This window comes from Streptopelia decaocto (genome assembly GCF_964273445.1).
Source record: "Streptopelia decaocto genome assembly, chromosome: 4".
Lineage (NCBI taxonomy): Eukaryota > Metazoa > Chordata > Aves > Columbiformes > Columbidae > Streptopelia > Streptopelia decaocto.
In genome coordinates this window covers 25907260-25929526 of record NC_138658.1, presented here as the reverse complement: position 1 = coordinate 25929526, position 22267 = coordinate 25907260, and the positions used below count along the sequence as shown (strand labels likewise).

Here is a 22267-nt window from a genome sequence, read left to right as displayed (position 1 = left end):
AAGGGTGCTTTCCCCTAAAAAAATACTCCTATGAATTAATGTATAGCTTTATTACACAGTTAATATTGGTAAGCCAATAGTGTGTGTGTTTATGTGTTCTAAATATATCTATACATATTTTGCATACATATAGCTCTGTATACAGAAATCACACACTGGAAAATCAGTAACAGTGGTGGGAGAAGGCTTCAGTAGAACTATCAATTTAAGTATCATTTTTATGTATTCCAATCACTTTACCCCATGTAACTTACCATCCGCTACACAACAGTCTGGCTGCACAAAGGGGTACCAATGTGACCATACATTATTTTGATGGTCACCTGAGAGATGGGGAAACTGGAACACACTATGACTGACAACAGCATGTTCAGGTTTTTAACCTGAAATGTTCACCACTGTTCATAGCTGGAACAAATACAAGGTCTCACTCAGTGCAAGTATTCCATGGTTTACCGTTCGAAGGATAAGCTCCATTGCCAAAAAATACTGACCTCCCCTCAGGAGATGGACTGAAATTTTTAGTGCCAAGTGAGGTAGCCTCTGTCATGCCATCCCTCCTTTTCTGCCTGAGGATTGAAAAGCAGATGTACTGGCATACAGAAGAAGACAATTAATGCTCAGCTATACTGTAGGGGAGACAGCCATAGGACTCTGAGCGGTAGGTGATGGTGTCTCTGATGGATCTGCTTGTGGACCATTAATTATGCCTAAGCTCCAACCTCAGTGTATGGACACAGGGGTTTCATTTCACCAGCTTGTTTGAAATTACCTGCCATTATTTGCTGGGGAAACAACTAATATTTACCCACACATTCTAACCAACCAAAGTACAGAATATCCTTTCCCCTGGCCTCGGTTAACAAGCACTCCAGGACTACAAATATGAGCCTAGGGACACATCCTTGCAACAGAAGGAGGCAACACAGAGCCACAGAGGAAGGCATTTCACGTCCATACTTCTGGTTTAGTTGCTTTTCCTAGATCAAAAGCCCCAGCTGCATAAGGACCCAGCAAGTTCCCTTGGAGCAAGATTACAATCCCTGCCTGCCAGATGTTCAGTGCAGTTCCACTCTGCCAAGGGTCAGCTCTGACTGGGAAGCACAGGAAACAGTTTGCTCTAGTCAATGGGAATTTTACTGGAGACAGTTAATAATCCGCAATTACGATAAATGGTCAGAGTTGTTTTCCTCCCACCAACCACACAGGCATAAAATGGAATACCTAATTATTTTCCTGAGGATAGCAAGATCTGCACTTTATGCAAATCATTATGGTGTTCTGGGGTTTTGGTAAGAATTAGTACAAATTATTTTCTAATATTTTTTTCCTCTCTCTCTCTCTCCTTTCTTGGTGTAGCTTAGCACTGACATAAATTCAAATTACAGTTCCCCTAGGATCCACTCTTGTTACCCCAGAACTATCTAGCTTTCTCAGCAGCATATTCAATATACTGTCTATTGGGTTTTGGCTTTCCATGGGAAATGGACAGAAGCATTTCACTGCTGGAAAGTGCTTTTGAGTTTGAAAGAACTGTAAGCCGGCAATGAACTAGATCTGATCTCATGGAATCATGGGAACCTGCAGTAACAGGGTATGAAATGTTATTATTATGTTAAATTAGTCTATTAATTCAGCTCAGGATACTATGTCCACTGCATAATATTAAGCACTTAGTTCTGCTCATGCACTCCTTCTCAGTGCTCTGGGAACACTGTGTGCCCTATAGAGGAACGTGAAGGACTGCATTAGAAATTACTACTGATCTTAACATCAGATCCATATGTCTTAGGAGCCAGTCAGCCTATACAATTCATTGAGTATGTTCCCATCTGTGAATAGTTCCCATTATACTCTAATTGTGTCAAACTAAATGTATTTCTAAAATATTTTCAGAAGTTAATATTTATAACACATATTAAGACTAATTCAGCTATATTTCTGTTTTCCCTCTACCCAAATTTATTTTGCTAGCTTTTTTTTTTCTTTTTTTGGGGGGAGGAGAGATGGGAACAGAGGGGTGGGAAGAGATGGTACCATGTGAGCAACCAATGATTAGTAGCCATATGCTTTTTCATTTTTATTGGAACAAAATGTTTGCACAGGAAAAAAAAAAAAAAAGGCTAAAGCACTGATGCTGAAAATAAGTGCTCTTAGTGATTTTGCAAAGAAAGGAATGAGTTCAGGTAGGAGAGGATTTGATTCATGTCAGCCCTCTTTATCCACTGCTTCTGGGGAAGAATAGCTGTTTCTGTTGAAACACAATGTTAATATTGAATCAATGGGCCTAATGAGCTATGAGTACATTTATGATGGAGAAGTATTTCAGTCGCCTGAGCACAGAGGTCCTGGAATGAAAACAGGTAAAAACAACCTAATTCAAAGATCCAGCCTACCAATTTGTGAGCACAATTAAGTCACATGGTTAACGAGGGCAGCAGAAAGTTAAAAGGAGGCAAACAGAGTTCACTTCCTTTCTTTTTCCTTGGTTTTGGCTACTACTACATCTTCAACATTTAAGAACCACTCAGCTACTAAGCATAGGGAAGAGCAACTGGATGTACGAAAGCTGGCAAGTCAAATGAAGTCCCCTATTTGTTCTGATGGCTGGTGCTTCCTTCTGTAACAGCAGACTGCCTGTTCTCCACCACATACTTCCTAAGGTACAGCTACACAACAGGTTCCTGAGAGGTAACTTGTCATAGGGATTTATTGTGCTTTTGGGTTTTTTTTTAATAGGAATTACTGGTATTACCTGGAATGTGAAGTATCTCGGTCAATAAGATACCTCTTAACTGAGAAACTCTCTTTAATCCTGATTTTAAGTGTTCCCCTTTTCTTTGGACAAGGTGTTTGTTGTTCAAGCAATTTACAGTCACAATATAGTTTACAGACTGAGGATGAGACTTTGGAAATGGGTCCTAAAAACTCACGTTTGAGTATTTAAACAACTTGCCTAAATTTCAAGTGGCTAAGTACTCATCATGTGCACACACCCCCTCATTACATTAATGAGTAATTAAGTTCTGTGGCCAAATTAATCTCTTGCTTTACTTGACAAGTAAAGCATTTGACAATGCCACAAAAAGAAGGTGTAGGTATTTTGTTAGTAGGAAAGAGAATAGAAAATGCTCAACACTCCCCATGAAATAGTCATCCTTTCTTAAATGACTCCTGAAAAGTACACAAGTCAAATCTGCAGCTTGGATAGAGCTTCCCTTCTTTGGTCCTCCTTCTCTGATTGCAACAGGTTTCCCACAATTTTACCTTTCTCAGCCAAGGAGGAAAAAGAGACAAAATAAAAATAATAACAGCAATTCCAGTCATAGCCATAGAAAAGGACAGTAATCATCATGTTCACCTGGTTTTCAGTTAATTCCACATCACAATACAACTCAATTAAGTTGCACACAACTCTTCTCAATACTCCTTAAGGCAGAAAAATTAATGGTTTTTTTCGCATTAACAAACTTGATGAAGTTATGGGGGCTTGTCTGAATATGTAGATCATCTCATAAGTTTAGCTACACACTCTGGAAATCACATGGTTTTGGGTACTTGCATGCAGCTTATATGGGAAATATACCTGGTCTGACTTGTGAAGAGCATCATCTAAATACATGCTTAGACTTATTTTATAATAACACATTTAGAATTTCTTGGCTTATTATATTTGCTTCTTGTAAAAGGCATGTGGAAAGACAAAGGCTAATTTTAACTTACAGTTGTTATTGAGTTCCTAAATAACAGAGCATTGAAAGGTCATAGTGTAGATGAGCAGAGCAATGATTTTCAGTTCTTGAATATGTGCATTGTAGGTAGTATGGTTGAATGGAAACTGTGTGTGAGAGGTATTACAGTGGCTGTCATGGTCTGTTATGCCAACATTGAATTAATAAGACGTGAAAATTGATGCTGAGTTAGGTCAAAATATTACCTCATTGCCTGCCTGGTTTCTTAATGCTTGCGGTGTTAGAAGAAAGTACAACTGTGTAATCTTAACAATAAGCTAATGACAATTTTTGTGTGGGAATGTAAATCTGCTTATCATTCACGCCCAGCCCCCACTTGCACACATTTCCAAAGGCATTCATATGCCTCCTTTGAGGCAAATAATGATACTATGTCAGCTCTCTTTCTATTTAGATATTTATTTAATATTTGCTTGAAGAATCAGGCCAATGTTTTTGAAAGCACATTTAATTATACCATATGCCTACTCAAATCATTCCTATCAAACAAGTTCTAGGATGATGCTCTGGTTCATTCTGTTCTGTTTTCCCTTTCTTCACAATGTGTTTATGTATATTTATCCAATTTGTTCTGTTACTCTTGCCAAATTGCAGGTTTGAGATCTCAACTATGCAGGGGCAGCTGTGCTATTGTTGATGCCTTACAAAACAAAGGTCACAGACTGTGAGCCTGTATCACTAGAACTAATGACAGTTGCATGTTAACCATTATGGTACAGCCACAGAATGATCAGGGTTCACAGACCCTTGGAGGTAGGAACAAATCTTACCTTGCGCTTTGGTAAGCAAGAACTCAGGTTACATTTTTAAGGAGTAAAATTTGTGCGAATTAGTCTCTTGCAAAATATCCTGTTGTTTATTTAATTTATTGGCATAATTCCTCCTCCCTCTGCCTGAAAAAAACAGAACTTTAAACAGCCCCATCACAAAAAGCAAACTTTGAAAAACAAAATGACAGCTGAGTTGGAAGGAATGATCTCTTCTGCATGTAACTAATCTTAGCTTTTCTCACTTTTGAGATCGATAAGAGTTACCAGCTGTTGCAGCCTAAGAAGCTATTGACTACATAAAGAAGTAGGGTACCATGAGATGACATTTCTTTCAAAAGAAGGTTGTTTCCAAACCTAGCTTAGCAACTCCCAGTAATGAAGCAGTAGGGCGGGACTGTTTCAAATGCCCTTTGTTTGGTAAGTGAGATCAATCTGCAAGGCTTGTGAATTCAAAACTATTTGCCCCTTGGGTGGCCTGACACATTATTCCTTCTGCTGCCTTTCAGACCAGAAGCCAAGAGTCCAAAGTTACTTAAAAGGATGTTTCTTAGAGCTACACATAGCTTTTGAAATACCGAAGAAAAGGGAATGTAATAGATGAAGCAGACTAACAAGATGAGGCACATGTCCACAGACACAGCTCTGAAACTATACAGCTGGTTTTGTGGCTGTCTGTCTAAGGCTTCTTCACCAGTGTGCTGTTAATTATTTAAAAGAGAGCACTGGGGAAACTACCATCACATCTGTCACCCACACGTAGACAAAATCTTCACTCATTGCACGACCAGATGTGTTTATTCAAAACATATACTAACTAGCTACTTAATGGGTTAGAATTATTAGTCAGAAGTTAATTAGGCAAATGTATTAAACATCAGTCACCTTACAAAGGATCACTTCTTTGCCATTGTCAACCACAGGAAAAAGAAGGGCAAAAATAAAGATTCCATAAAGGACCTGCAGTAGAAAATAGATTTATGAAATCTGATCATTGTGTATTAATGAAAACCGAAATGCCCTAGGTAAATGCCTTAACTATATGTCTCTTAATACTGCATATGTACTAGCACATGGGAGGAAGCCAGAAGAGTTGTTTAAGCTCCTACAGGTATTGGAGAAGAAAAGGGAATTAACAGTAGAAAAAGGCTTTCTTAGTATAGTCAAATCAAACTTGAAAATGATGGCTTCACTGCTTCTGCATGTATTATACATATCCCTGAAGATGCAAGCACTTGCATGGCATTCTGCCTGCATAATGAACTTGGAAACATTGCTGGCCAATGTAACATGTTCTTGTTCCCCAAGAGATGAAATTCAGAAGTAATTTTTAAGTTTCTGGCTCCCAGGTTCGTGTCACAAGAAGCAGTGGATGGAGTAAAGGCATAATATGCTCTGTCTTTGGGCTAGTCAGGGAAGAGGGGTAATAGTTAGGATCCTTTGTTAGAAGCCTGCCATGACAACCATTTTGTAGAACACCTTTCAGCTGCTATTGAAAAAGAGCAGCTGTCTAGAAACCAAATGAGGTAATTTGCAGGACGGAGCCTACAATCCATTCATCTTCACTGTGTCTGTTTGCTTTCATGTTTCTGTATTCTTCCTCTTAAATCTTGTGCTGGTATTAATACAAGTGACACTTTGAAACTGGAAGGTGAGACTCAATATACCACTGTTCTGCGTTCATGGAAATATTTTTGAATCAAAAAACAACTATAATTAAATATGAAGCATGTGATTCTGCTTTGTATTGCGAGATTGTTGCCCAGGGAGGCAGAAACTGAGGGTAAGAGTGCCAGTCACAACTTGGGCATGAATTCTTGGGTTTTCAGCTGGTTTTAGTTTTCTCCTGCATAGCTGCTGTAAATAACGTTCAAGACCTCTAAAGTAGTGAGCAGGAGCTTCTTGGTGCGTCCTGCAAACTGCAATGAATATGCTTTAAAGAGACTCCTGCAGTTTTATGCTTTTTACATGAATTTGTCAGAAACCCATAGGAAGAAATGCACTGGATACACAAGTCAACTTGCCCAATTGCACAGAGCTACAAGCTCTTCCAGAAGACAGAACCTTGACTTCCCTGAAGCACATATTGAAAAATGCACCCAAAGCAGTGTTTAATTTGAAGCTTGTGGTTATTTCCCATTGTCTGCAGCCCTCTATGTGATCCACAGCAAAAAGCAGAGCAACTAATTCTGCCTTCAACCTGTACTTCAGATCATACTACCCAAACTTTGACCAGAGAGAAAAATCTCTTGCCAGCATTTAGGTGATCATAGGCTATCCAAAAAAAAAAAAAAAAAGGGTATAAAAAAGACAAGACATGAAGCTTGTTTTAGCACTAGCTCAAACAAAAATAGACTGAGGTCAGGTAATGTGGACTGCCAAACAAAAACACCCAAATAGCATTACTAAACATTACAGGGCTGGCTTCCTACTGTGGGGAAATAACTTTTTTTTTTCCTGTTTAATTTTTAGATTTTTATGTTTTCACATGTAGGGAAGTTGAGAAACTTCTTAAGAGGAAGACACGGATGCAATAGGTGGTTAAGCTAGTTTCTGAAATCAGCTACTTAAAGGTGCTCTATAAAGAGATAGTTACTTTTTTCCTTTCTTCATCTTTTCATTCCAAAGGCCTAAGGGACGACTCCTGAATTGTAAAGACAGGATCAAAAGGAAATCAGTGATAAACCAAAACAAAATATTAAAATGTAAAGACTTGAAAGTGACAGTGCAGAAACCACACAATGCTGTTGAATCCCCTCTGTGCTTCCATCCCATGCACAAGTTGAAAACAAGCAAAGCAGCTGTTATCAACAGGAAGAACAAAGACTTGAATGACACAGGCTTCTGCTGTCAGAAGTCTGGTTAACAGCCAAATAAAAGCACATTTCAAGGTAGTATTTGCAGCTCAGAAACATAAAGCAATGTGCTTAGTCCTAGAGATCATTTCTCATTATATTTTCTTTCTAGGACAAAAGTTCTTACTTTATCTTATAGTTGTATGAGTTTGTGCTATAAATTCTCCAATTATATTCAGATTCTCATACAACTTGGTCAATAAGATTAATTTTTTCTCAGTAACTCTGTATTGGACAGTCTGGATAGGAAGTACATTTAAAATTACTAGTAAACTACTGAACTTGTTCTTTTGCCAAGAGCTCTTACTACTAGCAATACATAAAACAAATCTGATGACCAGAGATTGTCCTGAATTGTTGTGCACTTTGTTTCAAGTGAACTGCATACTTGGGACTAAACTTAAGTTGAATACTTTGAAACTGGAGGCAACGAAGAATTTGGGAATACAAGTGTAATTTTCCTTCCTACCACACAAAAATAAATCCTATTTAATCTTCGCTTTTTAAGTGCCACCAGCTGTTCATGTTGGACAGGATGTAGGAAGAGATATATGCAAGCTGAAGTCAACATGATTTGAATAGAAGGTCATTAAAAAGCAGTAATGCAGACTGTACCACCTCTGTATGCAATATGATCATAAGCTCAAGTTAACTGTAAGTGAAGTTTCACTTGCACTCAGGTTTATGTTTGGATTTGTCCTTTTTGGCTTTATTATTCCTTAAGCCTACAAGCCCAAGGAGAAAGATATTGCCCACTTCTATCCTAAGGCACCCTTCAGATAGGTAAATTCAAGTGCCATTCACCACAAAGGTGTCAAATTGTCACTCAACTGAGAGGTGGAAACCATGTGATACTTAAATGAAAGCAATGATCCCATTTAACCTGATGTTTAGCCTTTTGGTGGTGTTTTGAAACACAACCAACTTTTTGTATATGGGTTCAGGTAGACCTAGTTGTTGTGTTTCAAGTTAAAATACACTTACTATTCTTGTTGGACTGAGAGGTAAAATGCTCACTTCAGTTTATAAGCTAATCTTAGAGCAAACACTTGGTGTGAATTCAAGAGCAGGATGCATAAACATAGAAGCTGATGAGCAAAACTGCAGCTGCATTTAAAAAAAACAACCTCTGTAGTTTTCTGAACTATTTTAAGAACAATGATAATTTCTCAGCTTCTTGGTTCGTTTTGAAGAATTTACTGCATAGCCTAGACCAAACCTTTCTTTATTTTTTTAGATAAGTATATGCACAAGATCAAATTGGATTTTTTTCAGTAGGTACCAGCAAATCCAAAATCTCCTCCTGTAGTACTTCAAAGAGAAACTACAGTTTAAACAACAAATTTAGGTATCTAAGTAGTAGACAGGTAAATATTTACTACAAATATTTCAGTAAAATATTATACCATTGTGCTAGGTTAAACTTGCATTATTGTCACCCACTCATCGAATAAAAGAATTTGTAAATGTTCAGGATATAAGAGAAATGTCTATATTGTGCCTTAGGATAGGCCGAGGGGATTTTACCATTGGCTTAGAGGAACAGAAGCCATCTGTTTGTGAAGTCAAGTCTACAGATGCATTTTCAGAACATGTACTCAAAGAACTTGGAACAAAATGAAGAAAAGCAAAGGTAGAGCAAGAAGGCAGACTTATAAAAATATACCATTTTTTCTTATACTGGTCTTCCAAAGAGACAAAGGCTCTATTTTCTTTCCAAAGTATAATTATTACAGAAACAGCTAAAGTAATGGAGAGGTCAAAGCAATATGATTCAGTTTGATTCCCTTGTGCTGCGGCAGGACAGCCACAGCCTGAGCTAAATTCAAGCCTGAGCTAAAAAAGAGAACCAATTTTCTCAAATATACTCCAAGACCCTAAAGGCATATGGCTTTTAAATGGTCAATGCAGTAGGACCTGAGTCCTTTTTAGTAACTCAGTTTAGTTGTAATATTACACTTGTCCTCACAGTATATAAATGATCTCTCAAAGTACATGAAGCAAAGCAATTCAACTTTCTTGGGTTTGTCTCCTCACCATCCTGCAGAGTGTACTTGATATTTTCTGGATTATTTTCATTTGTTCAAACATTTTTTTATAATGCATAGCTTGCTCCTGTGAAAATCCCAAGTAGTTCTCATTTGTTAGCTAATCAAGGGTCTTTTAAAATGAGCTAGTTTTGTAAGAAGACTATTTAATTTTGCACCTTGGAATTGGCTTGACAAGAAGGTATTTTAAGTGGCACAGGCCGCACAGTCATGTTGTCACATAACCTAAGGATACCACCACATCCATCTGCTACATGGTACTATGAAAAAGCAGGCTTTGATAAAGAATGTTTGGTTGGCTAAATCTACAGCTGGCATTTTGGAGGCTCCTAACTAAATGCAGTCAGAGCTGGAAAGAAATTAGAAATACACAATGGCCTAAGCCCAGGAGACCAAGGGTTTACCAACCAAAGATCTTGGGTACTTTGGCATCTTACTTACTCCACGTGGGTTTCTATTGTTCTGCATGTGAAAAGTGCAAATTCATCAGTCTACAAGGAGTGTCTCAAATTATAAAACTATAATGAAACCAGTTACATGGGACTTTACTGTTTACCCAGAAACAAAGTTGCAGGTTTAAAAGTCACAAAGCTAATGTTGCTTGCGTTGCTCTTAATTCCACTAAAAAGAGCACTAGAAAAAGAGCAGACTGGTTGCTGCTGCATTAGTGACTAATATTAGCTCCACTAGAGGAATTACTGGGAGCTATCCAGCAATAGCCTGAGCTGTGCCAATGGAAAGTCAAGAGTTCAAGTGTGTACATATCTTTCATAGCTGTCAGTTTTCTGCACAGCCAACTGTTTATCTCTGGGCCAAAGCTGCAAGTATTTCAATATCAGGTTATGGAAGTAAGTTTTACATACTAACTTTTGCAAAATGTTTTGTTTTGGTTTGTTTTTCTGTGGAGCAGTACAATTTCATGTGTAGTGTTTGTACATTCTTACAAACACTGCTGGTAAGAAATGTGCTGTAATTAGGTGCTTGATCCACACTGCAATTACAATATGGTGAGTTTTTTTCTATTTCAGTGATGTTTCTCAGGCCAAACAAGCCCTTCACAGAACAAGAAAAAATGCAGTATGTTTAAATAACTTCCACTGTGCTTTATATAAATAAATATTCTATGCATTTTATGTTCATTTGGCAGAATAGGCTGTTTACATACTCTCAAACTAAAGGTATGTGGAAAAGCATTTACAGCTTCAGGTTTTGAGGTGCTTAATATTGTGGGCCCAATCTGTTGTGGTGGTTTTTCTATTGCAAGATAAGTTCATTTAAATACTTGGTAGGGAGAGGAGTTCTTAACCTGATTGATGTACATATTCCTGATGATAAAATTAGTTCTCTTACAGCTATATGTGGTGCTGATTTATTTTAGCTAAGACAGCAGTTTGTTACAGCTGTTTTGTTGTACAACTGGCACACAACCATGTTCAGTCTAGCTCAACGGAAAACAGTGCAACTGCACTGTTTAATGTAACAGCACATAGGTGTAACAAACTCCTGCTGCGCATAGGACAAGATCCTACATTTTCACATAGCTTTGTAGAAGGCAACTTGAGTATCAGGAAAACAAATGGAATTAAGAACTCATCTTAAGAACTCACCCTTCCTCTGCTCTCCAATGTAACTCTCTTCCATGGTTATTTTTCCTGTATTGGTATAAATCAGTGCTTACTCCCCAGGGAAGAGCTTTGGCTGGTGCACAGAGGCTACAATGTAGCTCCTCTGCAGTGATTAACCCCATTCTCTTCCAATCACTTAAGCTTTTCCTTCTGCTTTTCAACTTTTCTCCCAGTTACCATTTAATGAGACAAAACAGATGTGCATTTGGGGTTTTGCTATCAGTCTTACAGCTTTGGTTCTTGCTTTCCTCAGAAAAGTAACTACTCGAAAAAATCATCTATGCAATATGCTTAGTTCTTAAACTGCTAAGAATTACCACACAATGATAATGCAGAGCTGTTAATGAACTTCTGAGCTTCCTACTAGAATAATATTAACTTCATCCCAAATAACTCCCTGAGAAGAACTCCTTGCAAAACAGCGAGAAAGTCAGTAGCCTCAAAGCCTCCTCCCTCCTACAGGGCTGATATCTGACATGCAGTTTTCTGACTTCTAATTAGCTTAGAATTTCCTTTTCAAGCTACTATCTCATGAATCTGAACAATGAAATTGAAGTGATCTTAAAAGCCTAGGGCATGTCTGAATTTGAGAGAAGGATGGAAGAATTATTTGCTCAAAGGGCTGGAAGTCACGTGCAGCCGTGGACAGTGACACTTAGAATAAGGCTAGAACTGCAATTTAGCCACAGCGCTATTAGGAGATTGCTGTTGCTGTTAAATTTGTGCCTCGTTTTATCGTTACATGTTGAGCAGTGGTACACATCTTGACATGTAATTTTAATAATAGCTTGTAAGTGTCAATGATAATGTAATCTATTTAACAATGAGCCTAAAGATCATCTAGAAGAGAGCATATTATGCCCTGTTAAAACAGCTAATCTGCATAAAACTTATGACAAGCCAGACCTTTGCAGTGTTTAATAAACTGGCTGAATATTCATTTTTAAGGCACTGTCCAAATTGGTTTGGTCAGAGATGACTATTTAAAGCCCATTCCAAAGCTGGCAAGTACACCAGGGAAATAACACAAAAATGGGGAAAAAAAGCAACAACAAACCACCCTCCATAAAAACAACAGAAGACTGCCTCTAGGCAAAACCCCTCATGATTAACATCAGCAATAACGAGTCCAATTCTATCAAAATGACTTTTTTTTTTTTAAGTACTTACTGGCTGCTTTTGTATAGGATTGGTGCAGGGCAGAGCAAAAATTCAGATTCCACCGTTTTTGGTTTTTCATCTGGAAAAACAAATCACATGAGCTTAATATAGTGTGCTGTTTAAATGAGAAGCTGATGCATGAACATGCTATGAAGTCCCTTCCCTTATCACAGCTTGCTGGGTACTGGTTTGGCAATGTCTGGAACTTGCAAAGAAGGTAGGCCCAAGTTAGGGGAAAAAAGTGGTTTGTTGGGTTTTTTTTAAGGCCATATCTTGAACATATAAACGCATAGTTGACTTTACACGTGAGTATGAGCCCACATTACATTGCTTCTTTTTATGCATGTCAGCTCATGCTGAGAATTTCCTAGAATCAAGGCTTTTTTTCTCAAAGAATGAGAACAATTTTGAAGTTGAAGTTTTGTTTCTAATTAGCCTAGCCATGTACATTACATTCAAGGGCTATTTTATCAGCTGTGATTGGAGTGCCTGTTTCTACAGTGTTTCTCATGCTTTTGACTCTCTAGCTGTTTGCAAATCTCTCATGCTTACAAAGCATCTATTTGTAGAACACAGAGTCCAGCACAGCACTCATTTTCTGCACTTGTAAAAGGAGAGGAGGGAGCTCTTTTACCTCATGCATTTGGTAAACTGGGAAAAGTTCTGCTCTTTGGGGCAGAACCACTGTCCCAAACATCCCCACGGTTGGATTGTTCATTTCTGTACTGGAGCTGCTCCTGCAAGAATTCCCTATTTTCTGATTTTGGGGAGAGAGCAGATAAATGATCTGCCAGATAAACTTGGAGAGGACTCTGTCCTGCATTTAGGGAACAGGCAGACATACAAGTAGTTCAGGGGCAGCTGAAGGAGGAGCTGTTGGCATAAATGAGCTTTTCTTATGTGCTATAATCTGCACTGACTGCTTGGCCTAGATTTGGGGCTAGTTGTGAGGTGGGGAAGAGGGATTAGCACATTGCCATATGTTTTTGTCTTAATGGTATGTTTCATAGATTATTTTTCTATCCCACAGCTACATTTGGCAGGTTTCCTTTCTAGCATTTGGTATTGGTTCTTTATAAATGCAAAAAGAAAAACATGCCAAATGCATCTTTTAAAACCAGAAGAACTGACAAAATACTGTTTCATTGTGAGGATGATCCCAAAGCAGAGCCCAGGCTATCAATAAGGGGAACTCTAACTTCAAATATGTTCTCATGCAAGTATCCTCCATTACTCCCTCAAATGATAAGGGTTCTGCTGAAAGCACAGTGATTTTTTTGTAAAAGATAATGCAATGACAAAGGGACAATTTTTGTTTTCCGGGGACAATTTCCTTCTTCCTGCTACTGCCCAAAAGTCCTTTCTACCTTGTTGTCCATCCTAGCTTCACTGTTTTCTTTGAGGTTTCCTTTGAGACAAAAATGCTTGGAGCCCAGCACAGAGCTGTAGAGAAGCAGCTTTCATATCAGAGGAAGAAAGAATCACTTTAAATGTTCCTATTTTCTTCCTATACTGCTTCCTAAACATTTGCAGTTGTCCATTGCTGAAGACAAGAACCTGGGTGGGTTGTAGGAGGCCTTTGGCAAGACACCCCATACAGGAGATTCAACAGATTGTGGTTTTATATAATAATAAATATATCACATCATTATCACATAATACATCACTATGCCATTCCCCTCCCTTTGTGTGCTTTAGCACACCCTTTCCTGAAGCCAAGAAAGGAAACAAAAGGAAAAAATAAAAAAGGCAGCCCAGAGATCTAGTTGGAAGTTCTCACATTAGATGCTAGCAAGTATTTGGGGGCTTCATCCTGTCCCAGTATAGTTATTTCTACCATGGCAAAGCAGATATACACACTGTACAGCTGTAAAAGACTGCACCACCAGGGAACCAGAGAAACTAGAGTTGGAAAACATTTTAAAAAGTCATTTTAAAAAGGCAGCATGCTTCAGACATTGTTCAGTGACACTCATCTAAGCTGTTAAAAGGCTTTCTAAGTAACCTATTCCAGGCCTGAGACATGTTTACAGTGAGGACCCTTCTCCTAATACCTAACCTAGAGCTGCTGCAGAACTTGAAGCTGTCTGCCTCTTGTTCTCAGTGGATTTGGAGAGCCCAGCTGTATTTGGTTTCATGGCAAGGTTTTGGTAGTGGGGGGGGCTACAGGGGTGATCTCTGTGAGAAGCTGCTAGAAGTTTCCCCCATGTTCAATAAAGCCAGTGATGGTCACCTCCAAGACGGACCCACTGCTGGCCAAATTCGAGCCCATCAGTGACAGTGGTAGTAGCTCTGTAATAACATACTTGAGAAGAAAAAAAAAAAAAAAACTGCGCAACACCAGTTTACATGTGTGATGCTAATGGAAAATGGTTAAATCCCTCCTTAACTCTCATGTTCTGTAGGTCTCTATCTCCACCAGTACCTTAATGCACAACATCAGGATATCTTGAATGCTATGAACACCACTACAAACATAACCATACTGATGGAAGCCTCAAAACACTCACTCGAAGAAGGTATGAGCTATTGTTTTCATTTCCCCAATGGACAGACTGGGGTGTAGAGGAGTGACTGCTCGTGGTAAACAAAAGTCAGGAACAAAGCAGGAATAGAACTGAGGAGTCCTGATGACTTGTAAACCAGACACTTAAACTGAAATTAGAGTTCTGATTAACTTCAGGTCATGTAACTATGTACCCTAGATAGTGGGAAACTAATTTTATTTACCTGGAACTTAACTAGTCTGTTTCCCCACTTCTCCAAGTAAGAAACGTACATGATAATATGTACATGATAATAAATATGCAACTGCAGCAGTAAGTTTACAACATTTCAAATTCTAGCTTTATAAAGCTATTTTACAAAACAAGTGTAAATAAGCAAGCTGTAGTTTATTATAGGAAACAAAAGTGACAATTTTAATTGAAACTGGAGGGAAATTTATACAAGCAGAACTTCTTTACATAGGTTGCCTTTGTCTAGAGCTACTGTGCTATTCTGTTATTCTTTCAAATTATTTTAGATATATAACAGGCAGGAGAAATTGGCAGCCCATTCAAGCATATATGATATTCAGAGTAAGAAAGAAACTGGAAGCACATGTTCAATTGGGTAGGAATTTAAGGCATGCTAATATAAAAATCAGACATTAGGTAGGGAAAAAATAGGCTTTTGGGGTTCGTGGTGTTTGGTTGGGTTTGTTTTGGTTTGTTTTGGCGGGGGGGAGGCGTGGTGCTTTGTTTTTCTTGCCTCCTGTTGGTATAATCCCAGCCCCTGGATACATTTGGGATGTGCAGGAACTGGGAATACAAGAAGGATGTATACATCCTGCCAGCTGCTGTCCCCAGAGGGACCTTCTTTCCTAGTGATACCAGACCACCTACAGGCATGGACTGTGCAGAACTCTTCCTGCTTATCAGGCCAGTGGGTACCGGCAGCAGTGGGGGCTGAGGGTGCTGTGGAGCTGCTGCTCCTCGAATCCTGCTGGGAAGGGCAGAGCAAGGACTACCTGAGCCAGCTATGTGAATGCATTTAGCAGGAGGGGCTGGGATTTGACCTTGACCTGAGGCTAAAGTGTCCAAAGGCATATTTCCCATGCAACCAGTTCATGGCGCAGGCAGGACTGAGCTAGCTGGGTGCTAGGCTGGCTGGTCCATACAGCACGGGATTGCTGACAGCATAGCCATGCCACTTTACCTGGGCTTGTTAATTCAGTAGGAACACTAGATGATCTGGACCCAGGTGGGTGGACCTGAGTTTTGCATTGCCCTCCCTGCTCTCTGCACACCAGGAGCAACCTGGGCAGAGCCAGCTCAGGTTTGTAGTGTCCTGGGTGCATCAAGCACAGCATTGCCAGCTCTTCTCTTTGGCAACCAATGACAGAACCTGAAGGAGTGGCAGGAAGATGTACCAGAGGTGGTTTAGGTTAGACATTAGAAAAAGGTTCTTTACCCAGAGGGTAATGGAGCACTGGAACAGGCTCCCCAGGGAGGTAGTCATGGCCCCAAGCCTGTCAATATTCAAGAAGAGACTGGACAACGCCCTCAGACATATGGTGTGAACTGTGGGGTTTTCCTATGCAGGGACAGGAGTTGGACTTGATGATCCTTGTGGGTCCCTTCCAACTCAGGACATTCTAGTATCTGGGGGGGAGGGGAGAGGCTTTTTTTTTTTCCCTACAGGTCCACTTTTTATTTTCCAGTCTGGCTTGCTTCTAAGGGATACTGGTTAGAACAAGAACTTGGATGTACTTATACAAGCCATCCAGTTTAGTTTCTGGATATAAAAAATGCCAGATGTTTTCATTAATGGCACTTTTTCCACCATCATCTACCTTGTGCCAGTTCAGTGAACAGGGCAGCAAAAGGAGACTAATCCAAATTCTGGCATGATGTTTCATCTGCCATGCTGTGAGTTAGTACACTAAGCAAGAGAAGACTAAGTTCTGAATATTTGGCTGGAAGTTAAATTCTCCATGAGCATACTTACTTAATCAGAAGAAAATAGTCTGCACTACATCTCAATTATTTTCAGAGCTTTTCTAACTTCTGCAGCCTTCCACTCAGAAAAATTTCTTCAATGACACTTACAGTTTGACAAAGGGAGAACTAAGGATTGTAACATCTGGCCAATGGTGAGTACTAATAATTAAAAATCAAAACCACCCAACTGGATCACCCCCCGCAAAAAAAAAAAAAAAAAAAAAAAAAAAAAAAGCTACAGGGAAAGTGCCTGTAAAAGATGCCATGGTCACTTGGAAACAGATTTCCTTTCCACCGGTCAGGAAAATAGAGTCCAGTTAGGCATCTGGTTACAGTGAGACTCGTTTCTGGAGCAAAGTGCTGCTTGGGACACTGAGCTGATGAACCACATCAAAATACAGGGATAAAATAGTAACAACTGTTCTGACTTGGCTTTATTCTCTCTATGCTGTAGCAGGAGCTCCAGGGAAAGGACTCCATGTCATGGAGGGGCCCCCATGTCCTGCCATGCCCCTGAGACCAACAGCACAATGGCTACATACCTGGTACACCAGACAGAATGGGCATGGATGCTCTGAGATAAAAAGTGCACTTTGGAAAATAGTGCCTTTTGGGATCATGAAGAGGGCCTGTGTCTTGGTCTGGGTCTTCTTACAAGAAGGGGCACCTGGTTGATACGTTCTGCAGTTATGGGGGTTTTTCATCTGCTTATTTAACATTGGGAGCTAGACAATTATCACCATGCTAATTCACACAGCCAGCTAGGCTGCCAAACACCAGTCACAGTTTATAGCTAATGGCAATTGGTAGCCAATTCAAACCACTGAGCAAGATGTGAAATAATTTGCATCCTCTTAGTAATCCTCAGAGCTTTCCTCTTTTCCTGCTCTTTCATAGTTTTCTTTGTAGATTTTAATTAAATGAGGTAACTAGAAGCAAAATAATTGACTTATTAGGAAATATAAAGGTAGATCATCTCCAGCTTCAATACTTACGAATTGTAGTTCCATTCAATTTATAGGTACAAGTTACACCATCAGTTTTTCCACCAAGGGTTAAACCGCTTCCTCTAAGAACAACTTGAAACTCCTCTGGAGAGAAAAACAAAACAAAAAAAATCACCAGTCTTTAGTGCAATGCAATAAGTTTTACAAGGAGAATACAGCCTGCAATAAATTAAACACAATGTAGTAATGCTTCAAACTTAGGTCACCTTTTTAATTGACCTCTGGTACTAAATTCTTCAGTTAGGTCACTATAGGAAAAACAAAGATTTGTTCCCAAATTTTTATCACTGAGGCAGCACTATTAGAATGGAAGTTGATTCTGATGATCAACAGGATCAGGGTAAGTGGATTCCTTGGGTCTCAGTTGCACAGTAAAAAAAAGTTTCTCAGTGAATACTGTGACAAACGAGAAATCTGGGTCTCATAACAAGACAAGTCCCCAAATTTGGATCAGGACCACTTAAAGTGCCAGATGAAGAAAACATTCCTTCTCAGTACTGTTTCTCTGGAAGTTGCATAAGGGCCACAGTATTTGTGAATTGTGCAGAGGAGGAGTGAAAACATTTTGTTTACCAAGGCCACTGATTTCATTGAGATGATCCCTGTTTTTATAAAAACACCAAAATAAGGAGATTTTGCAACTACCTTATTTCAGTTGGTCTCAAATTATGTGTGGGTTGTGAAACACAGGAAGAAGACAAGCCCTTGAAATTTTGTGCACCTCTTCTACTTAATAAATGTATTACCACTTGCTGCTCAAAAATGCCGTCAAATGTTTACTGCTTACACTCCACAGATTCAGGGCAGGGTTTATATGTTAACAAGATTCCCAGAACTTAACTCAGTGACCACAGGTAAAACAGTATGTAAGTGTCAGAGAATATATATCATAGCTTTGAATACAAGGGCAAATGCAGAGCATGACTAATGGGAGAATGTCAGATAAATGTCCCTCATACTTTTACATGAGTTACCTAAATTATGAAAGTAGGCCCTGGAAGACAGCTCTTCTGAGGAGAAAAGTGATTCAACAGAGAAGGATCTGATCGATCTTAACTCCTTCAGGATTTTTTTAGATAGAGGTGTTTTATTCTAGAGACCTGTAGGGTTTTCCCTTGGGTAAAATATGGAAATTGTAGACCCATAACTGAATATTTTTGAATTATAAAAACTTACCTCCCACACAGACACTGGATGGCTCCAAATACAAAATCTCAGTGCATGATTGCTTCAAAACCTATTGCAAAGGAGGAAACTAGTCATAAATAGGCTTCAGAGTGTTTTTTTCAGTGAGGAATATTATTTTAAAACAAGCTCTTGTCTCTAGAAGATGCACATGCACAACTACAGGCTTGATTTGCCTAAGTGTGAATGTAAGACATTGCCTTGACCACGTAAAGCTTCGGTACACCTGCACAGTCTCCTAATAATTCTTAAGACTTGGATTAGTTGGTTACATCTAGGACAGTCTTCAAAACATACTAATGTCTGATTTTGGCCTTTAAATTTCTGCCAGGATTCCTAACCTGAATTTTCCATGAACCCCAATCCTAAAATTTAAGCCAAAAATTAGTCACAAGGAGTGTGATACAAAATCTAATCCAGTCAAAAGCGGTCTTCCAACAATCTGTGGGTCAAACCAAGTGCGAATTATTCCAAGTGCTGGCATCCTGCTCTGCATAAAGCACAACAGGAACACCCCATGCTGGATGGGTTTTTTCACTGCTATACCAGTCAGCCTGTTTTGATTCTCCAGCCATTCAGGGAATATTCTTCTAAAAGGCTGGGACAAACCAATACTCTTACAGGTGAATGAGCAACTAGACACGTTTGAACTATTTGTACTTACAAGGTCCCAGACACTAGCTTTTAGTTTCAGCCAAGTCACATTTTATCATTTACAAATACATCAAGTGATCACGTTATTCATGGACACTTAAGCAGAGTCATAAATAGCACCCAGGTGTTGATAACTGCAGACCATTTTTCAGGCTAAAATGGTGCTTCTCAGGAGGAATGGGTCAAGCTTGTCTGACTACAACTATTGCTGGAATCTGATTGTGAGGTCATACTCCTCCCACTGCTAGAATGTCTATCCCACAGTGGGGCCCCATGTTTCCCTTGTTATTGTTGTCCAGGAAGGAGCTGTGATACCTATTAATATTACTGAAATGTTAATCCCCCTGTCTCGTTAATCATTTCAGAATACTTCCGAGAGCATAAGTTATGAGAATAAAGGCATCTGAGATATCCCATGGGCACTCAAAAGCAGAGTCATCTTTGATGTAAACTCACTGATGTAGGCTGGGATGCTATTTGGCCATACAAGCTTTCTTTTTCTAAAAAGGTCACTTGTAAATCAGCTGCTGGGCTGCCCATTTCTGTCGGTGAGCCAGCTATTGCATTCTTTAACTGCATGTGTAACTTTAATCACATGAGATGAAATCCTGGCTTACAGTTAAAGATGTTCCTTGCTGGATCAAAGCTTTGATGTCCCATACAGAAAACGAGATTCATCTTCCTTGCACAACAGTCCTGTAAAGTCTGGCATACACACAGTTTTCAGAGGCTCGGTTCTTTAGAGGACTCTCAACGTACTGAACTGTTACTGTCAAATGCTTTCTACTAGCTCACTAACAGCAGTGAAGTGTGCAGCAATCAAAACTGGAACTGTTTAGCTCTTGAACCAGCTAGCTGGTTCAGATTTTTTATTTAAGTCCTACACTGTCCTACTGTCATGTATCTCCATCTCTTGAGCAATTTCAGAGGTTTACAAGGCACAGACAGTTTGTGTTCAAGGGAAGTTTAATCTTCCTTGGGCACAAACAAGTACAACACATGTAAATTTTTCCTAAAATGCTTGTAAGAAGTCCATCCACTTCATCAACTTTTCAGTTTGAGACTACTTTTAACCTAAAAAATTTCTTTCTGAGCAACCTGGTTGTTAAGTAGTACTTAAAATCCATATCAGTCTTTGTCAGTAGCGTGTATTTCCACACACTTCCCACTAGAAGGTTCCCAAAGGCTTGCATAATCTTCACAGCCCACTTCCTATATAAGTGGTTTAGTATTTTCATCTTTTATAAACATTTAATTCAATTAGTGATATTTTACAGAAATGTTGTCAGTTTATAACCTTTAGGTGTCTGAATTGAAAAACAGGTTCTAGTTTTGTTAGATTTAAGCTGCAGAAACAAAGCACCTACACAAATAATTGCACTAGCATACAAAAGGCGGATCTACCTGCAATAAGTTACAAAAAGGCAGCCAAGTAATGAGATGGCGTAAGACTTACTAGTGGTTTATAGTCTTTGCAAACTCCACTTCTGTTTATGAATTTTGCTGTGTCATTAATCTTGCCACTGCTTTATGCAAACATTTTTTTTTCCCCATAGAAAATGTGCCTTCTGCATTTTCCAGTGCCTCTTTAACTTGACACAAACTGGGCCCAGCTCTGCTTTGCCTCACTTTTCACTCTTGCTACTGCTTCTTAAAAGTTGTTAGAATGTGAACAGTAAAGCAGTACGGCTCCTGCAGCTTTTAAAGTTTTTTTACTACCATACACATAGAACATAACTGTGGAACAGAGCTGTACCATGCGGTATAGTGTTATATGCAGGATAAAACAACAACTTTCCCTTCCAGCACTTTAATGAATTTCATGTTCCAAGAAATTGTGAGAATAATGTACTAGTAAGAAGCCATAAGCAACCCAACTGTACATCAGCAATTAACAAAATACGCTAAGTGTCAGTTTGTTTCACAGCACCATTTGATTTTGCTTAGCCCCAGTATGCAGTTCAAAAGTTTTTGGCAGCAGTCAGCACCATAAATCATAACTCCCATGACATCTGTTCCTCCCTGAAACTGTACGCTGAGTTCAGAATTTGGGGCAGGTCATCAGCACAGCTGGATTATTTATTGAATCACTATAACAACTTTTAAGTCTACTGTTCTGAAACTAGAAAATTGTATAGGGATGTGTGTTTGCTTTCTGGATTAGGATAATCATAAACTGCTAGATGAAGAGAGCTCTGACACATTTTGATCAGACTTGGCACGCTATTAATAACTGAGAACAACTAAGTATTTGCAGAGTCACTGGTGACCTTTACACCCTACAGTTCACTTTCAAACATACTCCTCTTTGTTTACATCATTGTTCATTGGAAGCCAATCCCAAATCAAGCTGGCTTGACTCTTTACAGGGGAAGACAATACAGTTCCATAAACAAAATGGTATGTACTGCAATAAAACAAATGCATCATAAAGAGGAAGAAAATGTTCACCTCTAAAAAATAATCTTCTTTGCTATACTCACTTATGGCAAGACGTGACAAACATGCTGACAGAGCAATATAATCACTTCCACAGTTTGTGTGCAAAAATATATTTACAGCAGTATTAGCTCCTGCTCATTGCACTCTTGAGTTTGTGCCTGGAGCACTGCCTATTGATACACTGCCAGCCAGTCATGCATACACTCACTGCAAAATGTGTGCTGTACAATTCAGAAACATGGCAAAACAGCACTAAAAAAGCCTTAAATGCTAGTTTAAAAACAAAC

General features: G+C 39.1%; 1 protein-coding gene across 1 annotated transcript in view; it reads right to left on the bottom strand.

Moving 5' to 3' along the window:
* Positions 1–22267, bottom strand: part of ANTXR2 (ANTXR cell adhesion molecule 2) — a 122574-nt gene that overhangs the window by 75113 nt on the left and 25194 nt on the right. Inside the window, exons 8-10 of the mRNA XM_082050326.1 lie at positions 18876–18936; positions 17688–17783; positions 12218–12287 (exon numbers count right to left, since the gene is read on the bottom strand). Of these exons, the coding sequence (XP_081906452.1) occupies positions 12218–12287; positions 17688–17783; positions 18876–18936 (227 nt within the window). The remainder of the gene's footprint in view (positions 1–12217; positions 12288–17687; positions 17784–18875; positions 18937–22267) is intronic.